We start from the raw sequence: 20,080 nt of genomic DNA on the forward strand, positions 1-20,080 counted from the left end.
ATGGTACTGAGGAGTTGTGCTGTCACTGCTGTCACGCCCGCCTCAAAAGTTCAAACCCACTTTTCCCTCAATCATCATCATCTCCTTCTCTTTTTTTCTTACTATTTTCCTTTTCTGTGTGCTTTCTTCTTTTACTTCCTTCATCAGATGAATGTTAAGTACAGACAAAAACAACATTTAAGACGCTTTTCCCCCCTTCCTGCTACTGGGGATCACGCAGGTCTCTCCCACCCTCCTTTTGGAGACAGGCCTGGTCAGGAACCTCGCTCCTACTGCCTGGCCTCCCAAGGAGCTGGGAGCACAGGCGGGCGCCACTGCGCTGGGCCGACACTGCAGCTTTGAGAGCCAGCTATTCTCCACGCGGGAGGAGTGAAAACGGAATGGCGACAACAAGAAACCAACGCCCACTCCGAATCCGCAGCCCGGTGGGCTTCGCTCGCTGACCCCACCCGCCCCTGCCCAGGACCGCGACCTCTCGGCCTGGCTAGCGGTAGCGACCAAAAGGCGACTTCCTGCACCTCGGGAAACTGAGAGGTGAAAAAGCAGAGTCTGGCCGTGCCAGCAACAGCGCAGCCGCCCGCCCGCGCTTCTTGGCCCGGCCTCGCAGGTTCCCCCCACTACACCGCCGCGGTGATTTACGTCTCCCACTTCCGGGAAGTGCGCGTCCCGGCGCCCGGAAGTGCGTCATCTCCCCGCGCCGGCCGCCGCACGCCGTGCGCCCCGTCGTGTAGCGCTCGGGTTCTGTTGCTGTGCTGCTCAAGTGCTGGAGGAGCTGGGACTGCGGCAGGTGCGGTCGCTTCTTGGTGCAGCCATGCAGGTCTCCAGCCTCAACGAGGTGAAGATTTACAGTCTCAGCTGCGGCAAGTCCCTTCCCGAGGTGAGTCCGTCCACGTCCCTCACTCCGGAGCTCCTGGGGGCACTCCTCGCCCACCAGCCGCCGCTCTCCTTGGCCCTGGCCTTGGCCCTGGCCTTGGGCCTGGCTTAGCGGGGCCTCTACTCCCCCCGATTCGTGGAGGCCCAGGGGCGAGTGGCTGTGAGCTAGGGGTCTCGTCGGCCCTGGTAAACAAGGGCGCTACTGTCACCGCATCAGAACCTGGACCGGGAGGTGATCAGGGTCGAAGAGCTTTGCTGGAATTTTTGTGAGGTTCACCAGAACAGAGGGTCTCGTCCCTTGGGCTTGTGTGCATGTCCACAGCCATTCCCACGCCGAGCAGGAAAACGTGGGCAGATGGGTTGACAGAACTCTCTTCCCCTATTTGAATGTTCTCCCGGTTTTCATATCCGTTCGTTTTTGTTGAGCTCCTATTATGAGCGAGGTCCTAGGGTCACAACGGTGGACAAGGGAGATCCAGACTTTGCACCTGTAGCATTTATGGACAGTGTATTCGAATCTTGCTGAACTTGATTCCATGGTGTTAAAACGTCGAAGTCAGAAAGGCCTGGACAAATCGGTAGTACTTCTTCAGTCTTTTCATGTTTGAAGTATTCAGCGAAGCTCTCGCCAGGGGAAAGATGACTTATCCAGGGTCACACAGTAGGCTTTGAAGCTTGGTTTTTAGTTCTTATAAGTGGTAGTTAAGCCTCTGTTCAAGCACTTCCAGGGAGAGAAAACTTTGTGGACGCTCATTTCCTTTCGCAGGTCTCTCCATTCTTAGGAGGGTGAAAATTTACAGCCTTAGCTCAAAATTCTCAAGACTCTGCACTTGTTAGAAAGTGGTTTCAAAATGTACCACTTGATAACATGCCACTATTGGGTGGAGTCTGGCCTTTGGAAAACAAAATAAAGGTAGCTCTACTTCAACGGAGCTCTTCTTCAGTGTATCCGTCACCACTGAGAAATTTGGAACCAATGGTTTAACTGATTCCTCATCTTCCAGTTGTTCTTAACATAGGTGATCTTTCTCATTTTGTTTTTTCATTTTGCTCATTTGTTGAGAGTTAGTATGTGCAGAGAGTTCCATTTTTGTTTGTTTGTTTGCTTTTCTGTCCTGGGAATTGAACTTAGGACCATGCTGGGCAAGTGGCAAGCTCTCTATTGTTGGGCCACATCTCTAGCCAAGGCAGCTCTAAGTGTTTGGGTACATGGTGAACGTGTTAGATAAAGTTCCCTGTTGGGGAAAAGGATAATGAACAAATGAGCAAATGAGAAAACAATTTCAGATGATAAAAAGTGCTTTTAGTGATGAATGGTTGGGAGTGGGGAAGTCTTATTTTTGATATTGAAAGTTTGAAGTTCTAATAAGTATCAAGTGGAACCTTGAGTAGTAAATAGTAGTGTACATTCTAGCTCTGCCTCCTTCAAATGTAAGAGTAAATAGGGTCTTCCCCCAACCCCTTTCCAGCAAGAGAGAGGCACCTATGCAGTGAGAGTGAGGCAACCAGCCTTCCCAGAGCTTGCTTGCTTTTGGGGTGCAGAAGGGGGTGGGGCTAGGTTTCTGATTACATTATTTGGTAAGGTGCTTTTTTTTTTTTTTTTACTGGGGATGCTCTACCAGCTCTTTTTATTTTTTGTTTTGAGACAAGGTTTTTTTCCTAAGTCACCCACACTTGGAACTTGTGATCCTCTTTCCTCAGCCTCCTGAGTACCTAGGATGGCAGGCATGCACTACCACACGTAGTACAATTCTTTATTAGGTATAACTTTATAGAATATTGAGAGGATGGCTTAATTTAGTGAAAGCTTTTGGTTCTTTCATGAACTTTAGAAACATTTTTAGGCTTCTTTTTTCTTGTCCCATGATGACTCCTTTTCCTGTGTGCTGTCAGCTTTTATATAGAAACTCCTGAATGAACTTTTCTTCCTTCCCATCTTCACTGTGTGGAGAATTCCTGGCCTTCCAGGTCCCAGACCCCCATGTAGAAGGATATCTCAGTCTTCACCTCTTTGCCCCACACTCATTTGCTCAAAAGGATGAGCCCTATGATTCTATGAATTTTTGCCTTTGTAAGCAAAACTTCTAAGAAAATTGTATTCTAGTGTACGGTGGTGGGGGGCACCTTAGTAATATACCTTTGTTCTGCTTATGATAAATTGATGTGAAAGAACACATTGAATGCCCCAAAATGTACTCAACAGAACCTTTAATTACAATGTTACTGCCTAAAGTAAAATCAGAATAATACAATCACTGGCATAAATCTGTGTCAGTCCACTAAGAAGATGGGAGGGAGCTCTGGCTCAAAATCAGGCTCTTCAAAGTGTTATCTTGTTCCTCATGTAGACAACTGCCTCAGGTGTCACTTAGGGACTTGAGTGGTGAATCTGCATAACCAGAGAGTCCTGAAGATTATCATGTCATAGAATAGGGGATGTACATTGACTTGTGCTTTTAGAGGAGACATATGTTTATTTTTCTTTTGCTTTTCTTTCACTTCTTTATGGCAGGGTTTCTTCACCGATATTGACATATGGACATTTTGAGCTGGTCAGTTCTTTGTTCCTGGAGCCTGTCTTATGCATTTATCATAGGATGTTTGGCATTGTTCTGGTCTCGACCTGCTGCATGCCAGGAGGATAAACCCCCACCCCAGTTGTGACAACTATATTTTCAGGAATTGCCAAATGCCTTTTGGGGAACAGAACTGCCCTGGTCAGGAGCCATTGCTTTAAGATAATCATAATTGACAAGTGCTTCCTCTTGTCACCCAGTTAGGCAACAGAATTGTGCTGCTTGCTAGGCTGGGGTATAGAACAAAACCTGGTATCAGTGAGTATGACTGTAAAATTACCATTTATTTATTATCCAGTCAGCTATTTGGCCAGTTATTTATCTGCTTTATTCTTTATGAAAAAAGAGATATTTCAGACTTTCTACTTTTATGTAAAATTTTCACTTAAATAGATGCAGTTATTCCATATATGAGTTACATATTTGAGGCTTACTATTTTCCCTTATATTGTTTAGATGAGTTAGTTTTCTTTCATATGAAACATAGGAGTTTGAGAAACTCGTTGTCTAATGTATGTAAGCATATTCAAGAAAAAATCCACAACATCTCTTCACAGTAGTAGTATTAGGATCAGAATATTTTCATCTTATGTAGAAGTATATATTCCTATCAGGTTTGAATTTTCTAATGTATTACTACTTTTGTAAGCAGAAAACAATTTAGGTGAATTTGTTTTAAAATACAATCTCTTTATTTTCTTTAAGTGGTTGTCTGATAGGAAAAAGAGAGCACTGCAGAAGAAAGATGTTGGTGAGTATTGTCTCTTTCTGCTTCAGTGACGTTAGTGATCCGTATTATAAAGCTTTGGCTCACCTGTTGTAAGTAAGGAGTTACAAAATACAAAGGGACTACTATAGTGGAAAATAAACACTTTTGCCTTTTTCTTTTTAAGAAGCTTTTTGTTGTGGTTGATATATTCCTGGGAGGTGTGGGATTTGATTTTATTCTACTTAAAAACTAATAAATTAACCTCTTACTTCCTGGGTCAGAGATAGAGACTTTATTACTTAGAGCACAGCAAGTCCAGTGAGCGTCAGCATACTCATGATAATTTCCACTAGAGTCCCACGGGGATATTCAGCACCATGCAGATGGGTGCTCCCTAGACAGTGGATTTGCGTTGCAGCTAAGGCGCCTTGAGCTGGGAAGACCACTGCTTTTATAGCAGTCAGTAAGGAAGCCTGCTCTTTGTCTAAAAGGGACATATAATTGCATCTGTCAGGGTTTCCAGCTGTATAAATAACCCTGAAAAATGGTCTAGATATAAGAGTGGCAGTGCCTTGCAGTCTTGCCACAATCAGCAAGATGTATGAGAACTCGAGGCCCAAGGAGGACCTCTTTGAACATTCCAACAATTTTTTTTTTTTTTGAGGGGTACTAGGGATTGAATTTAGGGGCACTTGACCACTGAGCTGCATCTCCAGCCCTATTTTGAATTTTATTTAGAGACCATCTCACTGAGTTGCTTAGTGCTCACTTTTGCTGATCCTCCTGCCTCCTGAGTCACTTTGTGCCACTGTGCTCAGCGACATTCCAACATTTGTTTTGTTTTCCAGTGTATCAGAATCTTTTTAAGTTAAATCTATTTGTCTGTTTTTTAAATAATAAGCATTTTTCTTTCTGAATGAAAGAATTATACACATAGAGTGTATGAACATAAATAGAAGATTTGGATTCTTTTGTAATATAATTTTTTCCCTACATTTTTTATTGGTACGTCATAATTATATGTATTAATGGGAAGATTTTGATTCTTTAACTTGATGACAGCAGAGAAAAATCAGAATGTAAGATTTCTGATTATGAAATCAGAAATTGGTGGACAGATTTTCTTTACATTTTTCTCTATTACATTTTGTCATGGATAAAAAATTTATCTTTCCTTGTTTTTTCTTTCTTTTTTTTTTTTTTTTTTTGGTACTAGGAATTGAACCCAGGGGTGCTTAACTACGGAACCACATCTACAGCCCTTTTAATTTTTAATTTTGAGACAGGGTCTCTCTGAGTTGCTAGGGCCTTGCTGAGTTGCTGCTTTGCACTTGTAAGCCTCCTACCTTATCCTCCTAAACCTGGGATTACAGGTGTGTGCCACTATACCTGGCTTCCCTTATATTTTATTTAAAATTGAGTGTATAAAAATCAAAGATTAATGGGTTTCTGGATGTGGGGTAAAGATCACAAGGTAAGAGTAGGTTTTATATAATACTAAAGTTAGAAAATTAAAATTTTAATTCAAAAGATAACAAAAATAACTGCTCTGATACTTACAGATTTTGATTTTATATAATTCTCCCATTCCCTTGTTCTCTTGTGTAACAAAATGGATTCATGGGACTGGGGTTGTGGCTCAGTGGTAGAACTCTTGCCTAGCATATGTGAGGCACCAGGTTCGATTCTTAGCACCACATAAAAAATAAAGTTATGTAAAAAAATAAATAAATAAACTGGTTATTTTTTTCTCTCTCTTTGTAGATGTCCGTAGGAGAATTGAACTTATTCAGGATTTTGAAATGCCTACTGTGTGTACCACTATTAAGGTGTCAAAAGATGGACAGTATATTTTAGCAACTGGTAAGCATCTTTTTGGTTATGATTTACATACATTTCATAGCATGAAATGCTGTGGTGGAAAGGTCACTTTTTTTTACCCTAACATTTTATTGTAAAAAAGTTCAGACATAAAGAAATATTGAAAAAAATTGTACTATGAGCACCCAGTTATTTACTGCCTAGATTCTGCAATTAATAGTAGACTATTTATAGTAATAATTAAATAAATCGTTTACTATTTGCTGTCTCACCTATTTATTTCTCTTTCTGTGCATCCATCAATCCCTCTTGTTTTTGTTGTTGTTGTTGTATTGGGGATTGAACCCAGGGGTTCTGTACCCTGCTCATCTCGCCCTTTTTCTGAGACAGGGTCTTGCTAAGTTACCCAGATTGGCCTTGAACTTGTGATTTTCCTGTCAGCCTCCCAAGTAACAGGTTACAGGTGTGTGCCACTGTGCCTGGCTCTATCTTGTTTTTTGTTGCATTTCAGAGCAAGTAGTAAGTATTGGCTTACTTCACCTGTATGTACCTTAGCGTGTATGTCATTAACTAGAAATGCATGGAGGTTTTGTATGTGTGCGTGCTTGGTATAGTACAGGAGGTTGAGCTCAAGGCCTTGTTATGCTAGGCAGGTGCTCTAACACTGAGCTGCATTTCCAGCCTTGCATATGTCTAGGTTTACAATTTGTTGAGCTTTGACAAATGGACATAACCTGCGTAACCCAGAATTGTTCTTGGGAATGAGGGGGAAAAACAGGAAATAGAAGGACTGCTTTTATTTATGTTTATCTTTTTTGTCACATATTTTGTGATGGTCAAAGTAAAACATGTAAACCTTGTAAATGATAAAAAAATAAAAAGCAAAACCAAAACAAACAAAATGGGAATGAAGGCCCCGCATATATTCAGTCTTCCATATGGCCCTTCAGACACTCAAATGTACAGATCTTTTTAAATGGTCATCATATAACAGTGGGCTCCAAGTATATTTACTGTTTTTTCAACTTCTGTTTATTTATTTATTTTTTGACAGTACTAAGGATAGAACCCAGGCCCTTGTGTATGGTAGGCATACACTTTGCCATCTGAGCTGTATCATTAGCCCTGAACTTTTCTTTTTTAAAATGAAATCTTAGGCTTTCTTGTGGTATTGAGGATTTAACCTAGGGACTCTCTACTGCCAAGGTATACCCCCAGCCTTTGTGTGTGTGTGTGTGTGTGTGTGTGTGTGTGTGTGTGTGTTACTGGGGATTGAACCCAAGGCCTTCTGTGTGCAAGGCAAACACTGTACCAACTGAACTATGTCCCTGAAATCTTAGGTGTTGATTCATGCCAAAAAACAAAACTATCTCATTTTTTTTTTAAGATTTTTTGTTTCAAAAACCAACTTTTTTCCTCTCATTGCCAATGTGATAAATTTATACAGAACACAAACTTACAGAAATACATAGCATAAAATGTGAAAGTCGTCAGAATTGCACTGCTCAGAGATAGACCATCATTATGAAGTCAGTACTTATTCCTCCACCTTTTCCTGCACAGAGTACTACCACCACCGGCGTTCAATTCTACAGAATGGAGTGCCTCTTCTGTGGCACTCCCTTCTGTTTTTTCCCTCTGCAGGACGTGTCATTTTCCACCCCAGGGGTTACAGGTCTGTTCCTCTCTTTATGAGGTGCATAATGTTCCTTTGCGTAGATTTGCCACCGTTTGTTTAAGCATTTTCCTGTCAGGTGACATTTCATTTGCTTTCAGTTTCTAGCCAGTATAAATAGTGCACCAGCAACTGCTCTTCCTATCTTTGGTACATTCTTGAGGATGTTTCTTTAGATTCAGTTTGTGTAAGTTGAAATGTAGTTTCAAGGTGCATAGACATGACATATCCTACAGGTATTGCCCGATTGTCCTCTGAAGAAGTTGTGTCAGTTACACTGTTCAGCAGCAGTATGTCAGACCACTCCCACCAGCACAGATCTTTTTCATCTTTGCCATTGGGGTGGACAAAAACGGCTTCATGGTCTCAGTCTACTTTCATTAGCTCTTCCTGAGGTCTTTTATTTGTAATTCATTTTCCATGACTTGCTTGTTTGTCCTTTGCTCATTTCCCTCTTGGACTGCTTTTAAGTTAGTTCCTTTTGTTTGATTTGGTCACAATGAATACTGCCTACCTCTGAACAAAAGGTATCCTCACTAGTTCTACAGGATATTGACTATGAAAAGTCTATCTTTAGGTTTTACATCACTTTAATTTTTTTTTATAGGAACATATAAACCCCGGGTTCGGTGTTATGACACCTATCAGTTATCCTTGAAGTTTGAAAGGTGTTTAGATTCCGAAGGTAAGATAATAACTTTGAGTTTGTAAAAATAACTTTTGATATTTGTCTACTTTTCTGCCTTTCAAAATGGAAATGGGGTGTTGTGCTAGTTAGTTTTTGTCACTGTGACCAAAGTACTTGAGAAGAACAATTTAGAAGAGGGAAAGTTCATTTTGGTTCCTGGTTCAGTGGTTGGCCATTGCTCTGGGCCCTGGGCAAGTCAGGACATCACTGTGGAAGAGCATGGTGAAGTGCTACCTATCTCATGGTGACCAGAAAGCAGAGAGAAAGTGGGGAAGGGGCCTCAGGGAAGATGCACCCTTCCAGGGCACACCCCCAGTGACTCACCTCCTCCAGCCACGCCCAGTTAGTCCATTAAAACTAGCTTGGGCCCATCAACCCACAACTCTCATAATCCAATCATTTCACCTCTGACATAGTTCTGCATTCACACAGGAACTTTTGGGGGACAACTTGTATCTAAACCACAACAGTTGTATATTAGTTTTCTATTGTTATGTATCAAATTAGTACAAACACGGTGGTTTAAAGATCCATTTAGCAGCTTGCTGTTCTGTAAGTCAGTAAGTCCTTCCAGTCTCTGCTGTGTCCTGTGTTCAGAGCTGAATCAGGGTGCCGGCCAGCTGTGCTCTTGTTTGTAGGACTGAACATAAGACTGTGCTTCCAGACTCACTCAGGTTGTTGGCAGACTTCAGTTTGTTGTGGTTGTAGGACTGGGGATCCCATTTCTTGCTGTCAGCTGGCTATGTTGGCTTGTTAAAGCTGCCTGCATGCCTTGTCCCGTGGTCACTGTCACATTTAAGCCAGCAGCAGTTCATTAGATCCTTCTAGTGCTTTGCATCTTTCTGACTTTCCCTTCACTACCAGCAAAAGGAAACTGTTTCTATAGGCTCATATGATTATAAATCTCCCCTTTGATATATAAGGTAACATTTCAGAGGAGTGGTGTCTCAGCAAGTCACAGGGTCCTCCCACACTCGCAGAGGAGCAAGGATTGTACTAGAGTAAAGGTCACTGAGAGTCATTCTCAGGTTCTGCCAAGCATGGAAGGCACATTAAAATGGGGAAGTTCAACTTTGATTAGCTGGCCCTGTGTTGGGGATTAAGGGAAAAGGAGTTAATGGGAGGTTACTAAGGGCCTCACTAAATTGCTGAAGCTGGCCTTGAACTTATGATCCTCCTGCCTCAGCCTCCCTAGTTGCTGGGATTACAGGTGTGTACCACCACACCCGCGGGAGTTTCCTTAGAATTACAAGCCCATTCTAACTTGTCTCACCCTTGGCCTTTTGAAAACTAGAACCTCTGTGTGCCACTAGTACAGTGGTTTTCATTCTTTACTTTTATTTAGCAGATAAACTATGAATAGGTAAAGAGTTACTGTTATCCTTTTTTTAAAATATTTTTAGTTGTAGATGGGCACACTACCTTTATAGTCGGGAGCTGAGCGCCCCCTAGCTTTGAGAGATGGAAATGTGGAGACTGGCTTCCCTAACTGGGAAGCAGGAGGATCCCCATCTCCCCTCAGCAGAGGAGCAAAGCTTTGGGAGTGGGTGTTACCCAGTGGAGTGGGCTGCCTTCTTGTTCCTTTGAAATATTACCCCTTAATCTTTTTTGGGATAGAGTGTTCCATGGAATCTCCCCTTGTGTGCCCCCTATATAAGAATAAAGAATACAGGTGGCTCTCTGTCTTTCCAAAGGACCCCTAAGGTCGAGAGCTGTCACTGGATCCAAAAAAAGGATATTTTATGTCTGTGTGTAATTATTTTCGTGCCAACTCAAATTCACCTTGAGTGACCCTGACTGATTTAAATAAAATAAAAGTGTCGTGGCACTTTATTTATTTATTTTTATGTGGTGCTGAGGATTGAACTCAGTGCTTCACATATGCTAGGCAAGTGCTCTACCATAAGCTACAATCCCAGCTCTGTTATCATTTTTTAATCAATATTTAAAATGTTTTTAAACATATATTGGAAAGTTTTAAAAATTATTTTGAACATCTGGGTAAAATACTGACAAAATTTAGAAGTCATATTTTGTGGATTTGCTTCGTTCTATAAAAATCTAGATGGTTTATATTGAATTTTCCATTTGTCATTTTGGGGGCAACATGGCAGTTTTATTCTTTTATGGGTTAAACAGTATTTCTGTATAATTTCTGCGTTGAATTAGAATCTTTGCCTCAAGATTTTTTTTTTTTTAAAGAATGTTGATTGATAATTGCATTTTTCCCCTATTTCTTCTTTTTCAGTTGTCACCTTTGATATTTTATCAGATGACTATTCAAAGGTATGTTTGACAGCATGGATTTGTGCTGATTATATTAAAGGAATGAGTGAGTGGAATTTATAAGGATAAAGATATTCAATTTTCAGTTGTTAAAGAAGATTGTGTATTAGTAGATAACCTATCTTTTTTCTCTTAATATGCTTGTAGTTTGGTGCATGTGTGATATGTAGTATTTTTTAGGACAACTGAGGTAGAGATGACTTTTGGCCTAATTTAGCTTTCCATTGATGAGACTTTATCTCCATTTTTAAGAATTGGAAGCAGTCATTTTTTTTAGACCATCTTATGTACTAGATTTGTAATTCTGATTTTTGAACTTAGGTTTGTTGCCAGGTTGTTTTTGCTCTCTGATTCATAAGAGTGAATTAGCACTGTTGTACATTTCATTTTCTTGACCCAGCAAGTGGTTGTGGTATCTTCTGGTACAATTCAGAACACAACTAAACAGATTTATTTGTTTGCTTTTCTTTATGCTGTTGGTCCATCTTTCAATTCTTATGGTCATTTTCTACAATTAGAAAATGTTAATAAAGTCTTTATTCAATTTAAAGTGAAAAATTTTTATGAAACATCATGATGTCCCATTAATGTCTATAATTTTTATGTACCAGCTAAAATAAATTTATTAAAATAAAAGCATTATTTAGTGATGTTAAATGGCATTGTGAGGAATGGCTGGGGGTGCAGTTCAATAGTAGAGCACTTTCCTACTGTGTGCAAGGCCCTGAATTCAATCCCAGCACCATTTAAAAAAAAAAAAAAAAAAGTCGACTTGAAGGAAAATTGAATTTTCTTAGCTGACATGCTTCATGCTAGGGGAGCGCTGTACCGCTGAGCCACAATCCCAGCCCCTGATATGGTTCGTGTATTGTCTTTAGTTCTGAGAACTGTGAGTTTTCGGTTTATTCTTTTATCTGTGGTAGCTTTTATCATGTATTTTGGGGACATACAATTTTAAAATATATATTTTTTAATATTGACAAATTTGCAATTAAATGCTATCTGTAGGGTTTTCAGTTACCTTTGTAGTATAATTAAAATTAAATTAAATGAGTTTATCAAACTGTGTGATCGTGTGGGATTATTAGAATGTGTTCTTCAGTGAAGCAGAAAGGTGCTCTTGCGACTAGTGTACACCACTCCACATTAGAATGTGCTGGAGCCACGTCAGCGAAAGGCATTTGTCTTAGTTCTGTTGGTTAGAAGGAAAGGCTCTCAGAGACGATGCTGAGGTGCAGGAAGGCATCAGGAAACAGAGAAGGGTTGTGATTCTTTTTCTTAAGTTTTTTTTTTTTATAGATATTTTTAGTTGTTAATGGGCCTTTATTTTTTTTTACTTATTTATGTGTGGTGCTGAAGATCAAACCCAGTCCCTTTTACATGCAAGGCAAGTGCTCTGCCACTGAGTTATAGCCCCAGCCCAGGGTTGTGATTCTTAATTCCACTGGAGTGTGTGGGATGTCTGTGTGTTTAGAGAGAGCAAGTGTGAGAGCGATCAGTTTTTTTTTTTTTTTTTTCCCCTTGCTTTGGGGATGATGAAATAAAAACTCTATGTAGAAACCTAAGTAAAGTGATTTTCTTTTATTTTCAGATTGTCTTCTTACATAATGATAGATATATTGAATTTCATTCACAATCAGGTTTTTACTACAAAACCAGAATACCAAAGTTCGGGAGAGATTTCTCTTATCACTATCCATCCTGTGATTTGTACTTTGTTGGTGCAAGGTATTGGATCTACTCACTCTTTTTCTTTTTCCTTTTCACTTCACAAACAATTTCTCTTATTAAATTTCCTGTATAGTTTCTCTGTTTAAATAACCTTAACAGATAAAGTGATACATGGTTATTATTTTAAAGAAAAAAATCTTTGTGGGGTGTGGTGGGTACATGCCAGTAATCATCCTAGCTGCTTGGGAGGTTGAGGCAGGAGGATTACATGTTCAAAGTGGGCCTCAGCAATTTAGCGAGGCCCTAAGTACCTTAGTGAGACACTGTCTCAAAATAAAAAGGGCTGGGGATGTGACTCAGTGGTTAAGTACCCCTGGGTTCAATCCCCAGTACCAAAAAAAGAAAAAAGAAACCAAGGAATAAGCCAAAAATAAGTCTACTAGTTACACACTGGTGCGTTTTGTGTATAAGAGGTATCGTAACGTTTTAATACCTGTTGTTCTGCTTAATAAAATATTCTAACATTAAAAGTATTTATGGTAGTTTTATGTTACAGTGGGTAAAGCAGGAAATGCTGGTAGGAAATATAAGCCTGTTCAATATAGCCCAGTTGCCACAATGTACAAGATACATATTTGTTTATTTTACATATTGTTTATTTTACTCTGTTTCCCAGATTTCTCTTTATTTTTCCAAACTTGTAGTTCCTGCTTTAAGTTTTATTCAGTATCAGTAATGTATTTCTCTCTGAACCATTTTGTAATTGAGGTCATATGTGGTTATGGACTCTAGTTAAAAAACATTGGGAGCAGCTTTACACAAGAATAATACATGATCCCTGCTTTTAAGTTGCTTTATGTTTCAAGGAGACTAAATCATTTAGGATGTCACCCTTGACTTCTGTTGCCTATTCTCTAAATACAGAGAGCTATATCTGCAACCTAGTAGGATAATTTTGTTGGTGAGGTCCATTTCTTAGCCCTGTTATATAGTATTCTAAAACTTCTTATCCTCAAGTGTCACCTTTTTATAAATATAAAAGAAAATTCAGGGGCTGAGGTTGTAGCTCAGCAATAGAGTACTCGCCTAACATATGTAAGGCCTTGAGTTCAGTCCTCAGCACTACATATAAATAAACAAAGGTATTGTGTCCAACTAAAAAGATATTAAAAAAGAAAATTCCTATCCCTTATAGAAAATTTTGAAAATGTAAAAAAAAAGTATAAAAAAGAAAATTCATCCATAATTACATGACCCAGAGGAAACCTTTGCTAGTATTTTGTTGTATTTCCTTCTAATCTTTTATTTTATATTAGATATATTGTATATACCTTTGAATCTTGCATTTTCTGTGTTATTTGTAAATAGTCTAATTACTTCATGATATTTCCTCAACAAATAGTTTAACTTACCTTTATACATTATGGGTTTGTAAATAAGATGAATATATTTTAGATCTGAAATAAATCTTTTTATCAGTTTTGCAAAGGAAAGTGATGAGTTATGATGATGATAATTAATCATGCATATATTTTATAAGTGATATGTGTATGTAGTTCTGAAATTTACATTTATTTAAATAAAAGTTTATTGTAGTTTGCCATATTTTTAGCTTTCTTCATTTCTTTGCAGCTCTGAAGTTTACAGATTAAATTTAGAACAAGGACGATATCTGAATCCTCTACAAACTAATGCTGCGTGAGTATTGTTTGAAGTGATGCTATATTTATTTTGACCAGGAGATGGTGCTAGGTGCTCAAGTTTTTAATCAGATAACCTGTATTATATTTAAGTAGACTTTGTTCCACTTAGTTTAAATTTTTTTTTCTTAAACAAAACCTTCACTAAGAGACCTGGTGATTTCTTTAAAAATTTCAATTCTCACTTTAAAACTTCCCCAGCCTTGAAAGGACTCAGCTTAGGGCTGGGGATATGGCTCATTGGCTTCCTACTTGGGTCACATGCATGAAGCCCTGAATTAATCCCCCGAGCTCAACAACAGCAAAACAAACAGAAACATTCAGCTTGATATTTTTATTTGCAGTGTTAAGTTTTCATTTATGATTTGGTTTTGTTCCACATTTTCTCACTTGGAAAATTTTGATTATTGTGTAATTTTTTAATTTTTAATTTTTTATGTTATCAGCAGACATTTGAGATTTAAAATTTTTTCCTTTTATCATACACTATAAGCTACACTTACATTTTATTCAAAGAGAAATTCTTTAGGAATGAACTTATTGTTATCATCTTATTGAATAATAAATAACCATGAGAATGAAAACACCACATACCAGGCATTATTCTGCCATTTTACTTATATCGGCTCATTTTAAACTGACATCAGATATTGTAGTAGGTCCCAGTGTCTTCACTTTACAGAGAGAGCAGCCTAGTATCAGAGGAGTTCGTGGTTTGCCCAAGGCCAGATAGTGAGTTCAGGATAGGAGCTGGATTGTTTCTCATTTGTGTGAAGAAAGAACTTGTTGAATTTGTCTTATTGCTTTGAGAATATTTTTAAAGGTTAGAAGAGCATACAGTGATTTATGAAAACAAGTAAACTTGTTCCACGTTGGCCTGAATTGCTTTTCTTTCTTTTTCTTTTTCTTTTTCTTTTTGCGGTACAGAGGATTGAACCTAGGGCTCTCTACCAGTGAGCTACATATCCAGCCCTTTTTATTTTTTATTTTGAGACAGGCTTGCTAAATTTTCCAGGCTGTCTTTGAACCAGCTATCCTGATGCTTCAACCTCCCAAGTTGCTGGGATTATAGGCATTGCTGGAATTATAGTCATGTGCCACCATGCCTGGTGTGCTTTTATTTTCTTTTTTAAAAAAGCTTATAGCTTCACAATGCATTATTGCATAACAAAATGTTACCTGTTCTTTAGTTTCATGATTTCCTGTTTATTATAAAAGCTGGTGTATTGTGTGTCTTCATACTATGTATATTGCTGAACACTTTGCAGTCACTTTCATTTAGTCCTCACAACAATCCAGTGAGGTAGGTGAAATATCTACTTGATAGAGACTGAAAATGAGGCTTAGATCAGCATTGCTGTAGTGATAGCCTGTATTCCTGAGACTTGCCTTGGAAGAAAGCAGAATAACCCTTTCTTTTCTAGATGGTGGAATAGTGTTTCAGAAGGAAAGCCTGTCTTGTCTGTCACAGGGTAAACAGGGTGTTACCTGTTACCTTGGGGACTGGAAGCTCTGGTGGCTGCTAGCCCAGGCTTAATTCCTTCATTTTTCACTTGCAGGTGATGAGAGAATATGCACATCTTCTGTCTCCTTGGAATTTGTATTAAATGTTTATTTTGAAAGCTTATTGAGTACCTCTTTTCTCAAAAATAGATGCTAACTAGTATTTTCTTCCTTGTTGCTTTACTGTTTTAGGGAGAACAATGTTTGTGACATAAATTCAGTGCATGGCTTGTTTGCCACAGGAACAATTGAGGTAAGCATGTGCTGACCTTATTTCTTTTTCCATTTCTCCTTTTTTTTTTCTTCTGTTCTAGTCATACATGACAGAGGAATGCATTTCAATTCATTGTAAACAAATGGAGCATAACTTTTCATTTCTCGTTGTACACAGTGTAGAGTTGCACAATATGTGTGGTCATACATGTACCTAGGGTAGTGATGTTCATCTCATTCAACCATCTTTCCTGCCCCCATATCCCTTCTCTTTGCCCAATCACTGACTTTATTTCTTTCAGTATTTGTTTCACATTTGATTGTGAATGGAATTTTTATTTAAAGACAGTTGCTTGATTCCTCAGAGCAGGATGATAATGAGGTAATGGCCCTGGTTTGCTGTTTGCATATTACATTGACCTCTGTACACAGAGACATGGCTACTCCACAACTGCTGACTGTGCTGGTCGTGCATGCATCAGAGTGGGCGCCACAGAGACTGTTCTGGGTACTTGAGGGAAGGTATAGATAGCTAAGTCCAACCTGCCACTGCCCTGGGATTGCTGGCCCAAGAGGAGCACTGCAGGCAAACACGCTGGTTTTTATGGGAGGCAATATTTTTTGGAATCTCAACTCTCATTTATTAGATGGCTTCATGTCTGTGAATTAGTTGTTTTTCCTAAGACTGAGTTTCTTCATTGCTGAGACAGTAATACAGTCACAAGCTGCTTAATGACATTTGTGTCAATGATGGACTCTATGGGCTATGCCCAGCGATGCTGTAGCTGTCTTTGTGTTAGTACAAACTATAATGTTTATATAAGGATAAAATTGCCCAGTGATGTGGGTCTCAGATTGTATCCCCATCATTAAGCAATGTGTGACTGTACTTACCTTAGCAACTCTTCAGAAGTGTGGATGATATTCATATGAAATAACCTATATAAAAACAACATAAACTAGAAAAGTATATAGAATGGTGTCATGTGTTATATAGAAGCATTCAACAAATATCAAACACACACTGTACTTTTAAACTACAGTAACTTTGAATCAGGGTGCTTCATGTTTGTCAAGAATTTTTCTAGATATCTGGGCATGGTGGTGCACACCTGTAATCTCAGTGACTTGGGAGACTGAGGCAGGAGGATTGCAAGTTTGAGGCCAGCCTGAGCAACTTAGCAGTAAATAGGACTTGGATGTAACTCAGTGGCAGAGTGCTCCTAGTTTCAATTCAATTCCCTGTACTGGGATATATATATATATATATATATATTTCCCCCCACCCCGAGATTTGCATTTTTTCATTGGGATAATGAGAAATACTCAGAGTTTAAAAAGATGCACATATACCAGAGGTACATAACAAAAAATGTATTCTTGTATACCTTCCAGATACTAAATCCCATAATAGAGATAACTTATGACCAATTTTTTCCTTAATTAAAAAAGGAAATCAGCTCATGAAATAATTATTTAAACAGTACTAAAAAGGGCATAAGGTAAAAAGTTAAATTTTTATTTCCCATGAGATAATCAGTGTTAATAAATCCTATTTTGAATGTGTTTAAAATTCTTGTAGTAGTAACTTTCATTTAAAATTGGTTTTCATTTGTGTAGGGTCGAGTGGAGTGCTGGGACCCAAGAACTCGAAATAGAGTTGGCCTGTTAGACTGTGCGTTAAATAGTGTCACAGCAGATTCAGAGTGAGTAGAAGTTAATTTGTGATATAATTAATATGAACCTTCTGATTTAAGCAAATGTATCAATATGAAATTACAATAAATTGCTACAGTATTAAACTCTTTAGGGAAAAATTGTAGTGACTGTAATTGTTTTACATAAAAATGCTCTCATGTAAAAGCTGATTAAGTGGTTGATTCAGATACAATTTCTTTTTTGCTCCTTTCCTTCCTTCTGCCTTCCATTCCCTTTCTTTTTTTCTTTCTTTTCAGTTCTAGGGATTGAATCCAGGGCCTTGCACATAGTAGGCAAGTGTCCTGAGTGTCCTCGGGCCTTTAAAAAATTTTTTGATGGTGTTGTTCAAGTTGTCCATGCTGACTTCGATCATGTGATCCTCAGCTTTTGGAGTAGCTGAGATTCCAGGCATGCACCACTGTGCCCAGCCAAATAGAATTCCTTTCTCAAATACTACACAGACGTCTTAGTTCTGTGGAATTTGTTAGCGTATTATAGAGATTTATATTCTGATTCTACTGTATGACCAAGGACGCACTACTCTAGTTAACAGGCAAAAAGATGTGCTTTGAATGCTAAGGTGAAGGAAAGCAAGTTTTTAATTTTTTCTTGCTCGTATTTGTCTAATTCCTACACTAAACACATTTAGAAGAGGAGTACATAGTTGGAGTTAAAAACCTCTAACACAAAAGAATAGAGACTTGAATTAAATAAGAAGAAAAAGCCCTTGTTTCTTCCCACTCATCAGAGTGGCAGTAGTGTCGTCCTGTGCATGTGTGAACTCTTGTAGAGGATATTCTTGGGCAAATCCTTAACATGGGATTTGTTGCCACAGTCAGTTGAGAAATTGCCTTTTCTCTGGGCTCTAGTGCCTTTACCAGTTCATCCTCATTTCAGTTCAGTAAGATTTTAGATATGTTTTATTGTCATATAATATGGAATGTGGGGTGTTTGATGACTCCAGGATATAAAGACTGTGAACTCTCTGAATTATTACAAAATTTTGTGCACTTTCCTTTTTTGGGGTGGAGAGGGAGGGAAGAATTTATATATTTATTTATTTTTTAAATCAGTTCATGTGAAACATCTTTGACCTAAGGAAAAAAAAAATTAAGAATCACAAAGTTAGGAAGATGTGTCTTTCTAATAGGTATTTCTTCTCTATGTGAGAAATAAAGAATAATTTTTTTCACCTTTTTTATTATGAGATTTAAAGTGAGCATAGAAACATTTTTTTTTGTCCTGATTTTTATTGTCTTATTAAAGCAAACAAACAACTTCATTAATTTTGGTGTGGTATACAAAATATTAAGTAATTTTAAATTGGAAAATTCATTCCTATATTTACTAATAGAATAAATCAGTGTAAAATGCACATTAATGTTTTATCATACAGGCATGAAAGAAAGCAAATCAGAAACCTGCTTATTTTTGGAAGGTAAAAAAATTGATTGTAACTTAAAGATCTTTACCTACTCCCTAGAAAGCAGAGACTAATTTTCTCTCACTCTTAAATATTGACTGTTCCTTGAGGTAGAATAGAGGCTTGGGTTCTGGAATAAGTTCTGTTGTCGATTGTTACATCTAGGAAAAAGTATATAGAAAGACAGGTTGTTGTAGTCTGTCTTAAGACTGTTCCTTCTTTTAATGTAGTGACTGCAATGGAGGTAACATTATAGAGAATCTAAGGAAGAGATGTGAAAAAAAAAAATCTTGCTGGGCAGTGGTGGTGGTGCACATGTGTAATCCCAGCGAATCAGGAGGCTGAGGCAGGAAGATTACAAGTTTGGCCAACCTGGGTGACTTGGCGAGACCCTGTCTCAAAATAAAATCATAAGGGGTGGGGGATGGATTGGGGATATAACTCTGGGGTGGAACGATTGCCTAACATGTGCAAGACCCTGGGGTTCAATTCCTGTAACAAATATATTTTGTTAACTGTGGTCTTTAGAAACAAGAGGGTATTTATTCTATTTATTTAAAAAAATAGAATATTGATTCACAAACATTTTTTACTGGCTTCTTTTGTCTTAGAGGTAGGGTATTTTTAGCTGTCATGATGGAGTTTTTTTTTTTTTAAATAAATGTTATTTTAAAATTTATTCTTAGTGAAAAAAAATTATTAAAAAGTTCTAGAAATACAAAAAGGAAAGTAAAAATGACCTGTGTATATGTAGGAAGATAACCAGACCACTGTTGCTATCAGCTGGGTGTTTATAATTTGGTAATTATTTTCTGAGGGAAAATATCTAGAATCTGAAATATCCTGAGTTTAACAGCATATTTTTAAGCCATTTGATACGTTGCTAAATTGTCTTTACAGAAAACCCAGTATCCATTTAAATGTCTGCTCACTTGCTCATAGTGTACACTCTCCCATCTCCTCAGCCCAGGGCGTCCACCATAGCGCAGTTACTAACATCTCTCTCTCTTTTTTTTGAGATGGGTTTTTATATGTTGCCCAGGTTGGCCTCAAATTTCTAGGCTCTAGCAATCCTCTTGCCTCAGTCTCCTTAGTAGCTGGGACTACAGGTATGGCTGCCACAGCTTGCTTTCTTGTTACTAATTTTAAAGTGTTAGAAAGAACCAGAGGATATTGATTAAATAAAGCTTGGTAGAAATAATAGCAAATACATAGTACTGGGCATTATTCTAAGTTCCTTCTGT

General features: G+C 38.3%; 1 protein-coding gene across 2 annotated transcripts in view; it reads left to right on the forward strand.

The window, feature by feature from the left end:
• The first annotated feature begins 680 nt into the window (after positions 1–680).
• The window catches only part of Nol10 (nucleolar protein 10), a 79,286-nt gene continuing 59,886 nt past the window's right edge, over positions 681–20,080 (forward strand). The window contains exons 1-9 of one of the 2 annotated variants that reach the window (XM_015479979.2): positions 681–877; positions 4,155–4,200; positions 5,923–6,021; positions 8,262–8,339; positions 10,591–10,628; positions 12,220–12,356; positions 13,932–13,997; positions 15,695–15,755; positions 17,336–17,421. In XM_015479979.2, the coding sequence (XP_015335465.1) occupies positions 812–877; positions 4,155–4,200; positions 5,923–6,021; positions 8,262–8,339; positions 10,591–10,628; positions 12,220–12,356; positions 13,932–13,997; positions 15,695–15,755; positions 17,336–17,421 (677 nt within the window). In that variant the 5' untranslated portion in view covers positions 681–811. Of the gene's footprint in view, positions 878–4,154; positions 4,201–5,444; positions 5,532–5,922; positions 6,022–8,261; positions 8,340–10,590; positions 10,629–12,219; positions 12,357–13,931; positions 13,998–15,694; positions 15,756–17,335; positions 17,422–20,080 lie in introns of those variants that run through there. The other variant, XM_048804821.1, reaches the window with a different exon arrangement.

The sequence above is a fragment of the Marmota marmota genome, unplaced genomic scaffold (assembly GCF_001458135.2).
Source record: "Marmota marmota marmota unplaced genomic scaffold, marMar, whole genome shotgun sequence".
Lineage (NCBI taxonomy): Eukaryota > Metazoa > Chordata > Mammalia > Rodentia > Sciuridae > Marmota > Marmota marmota.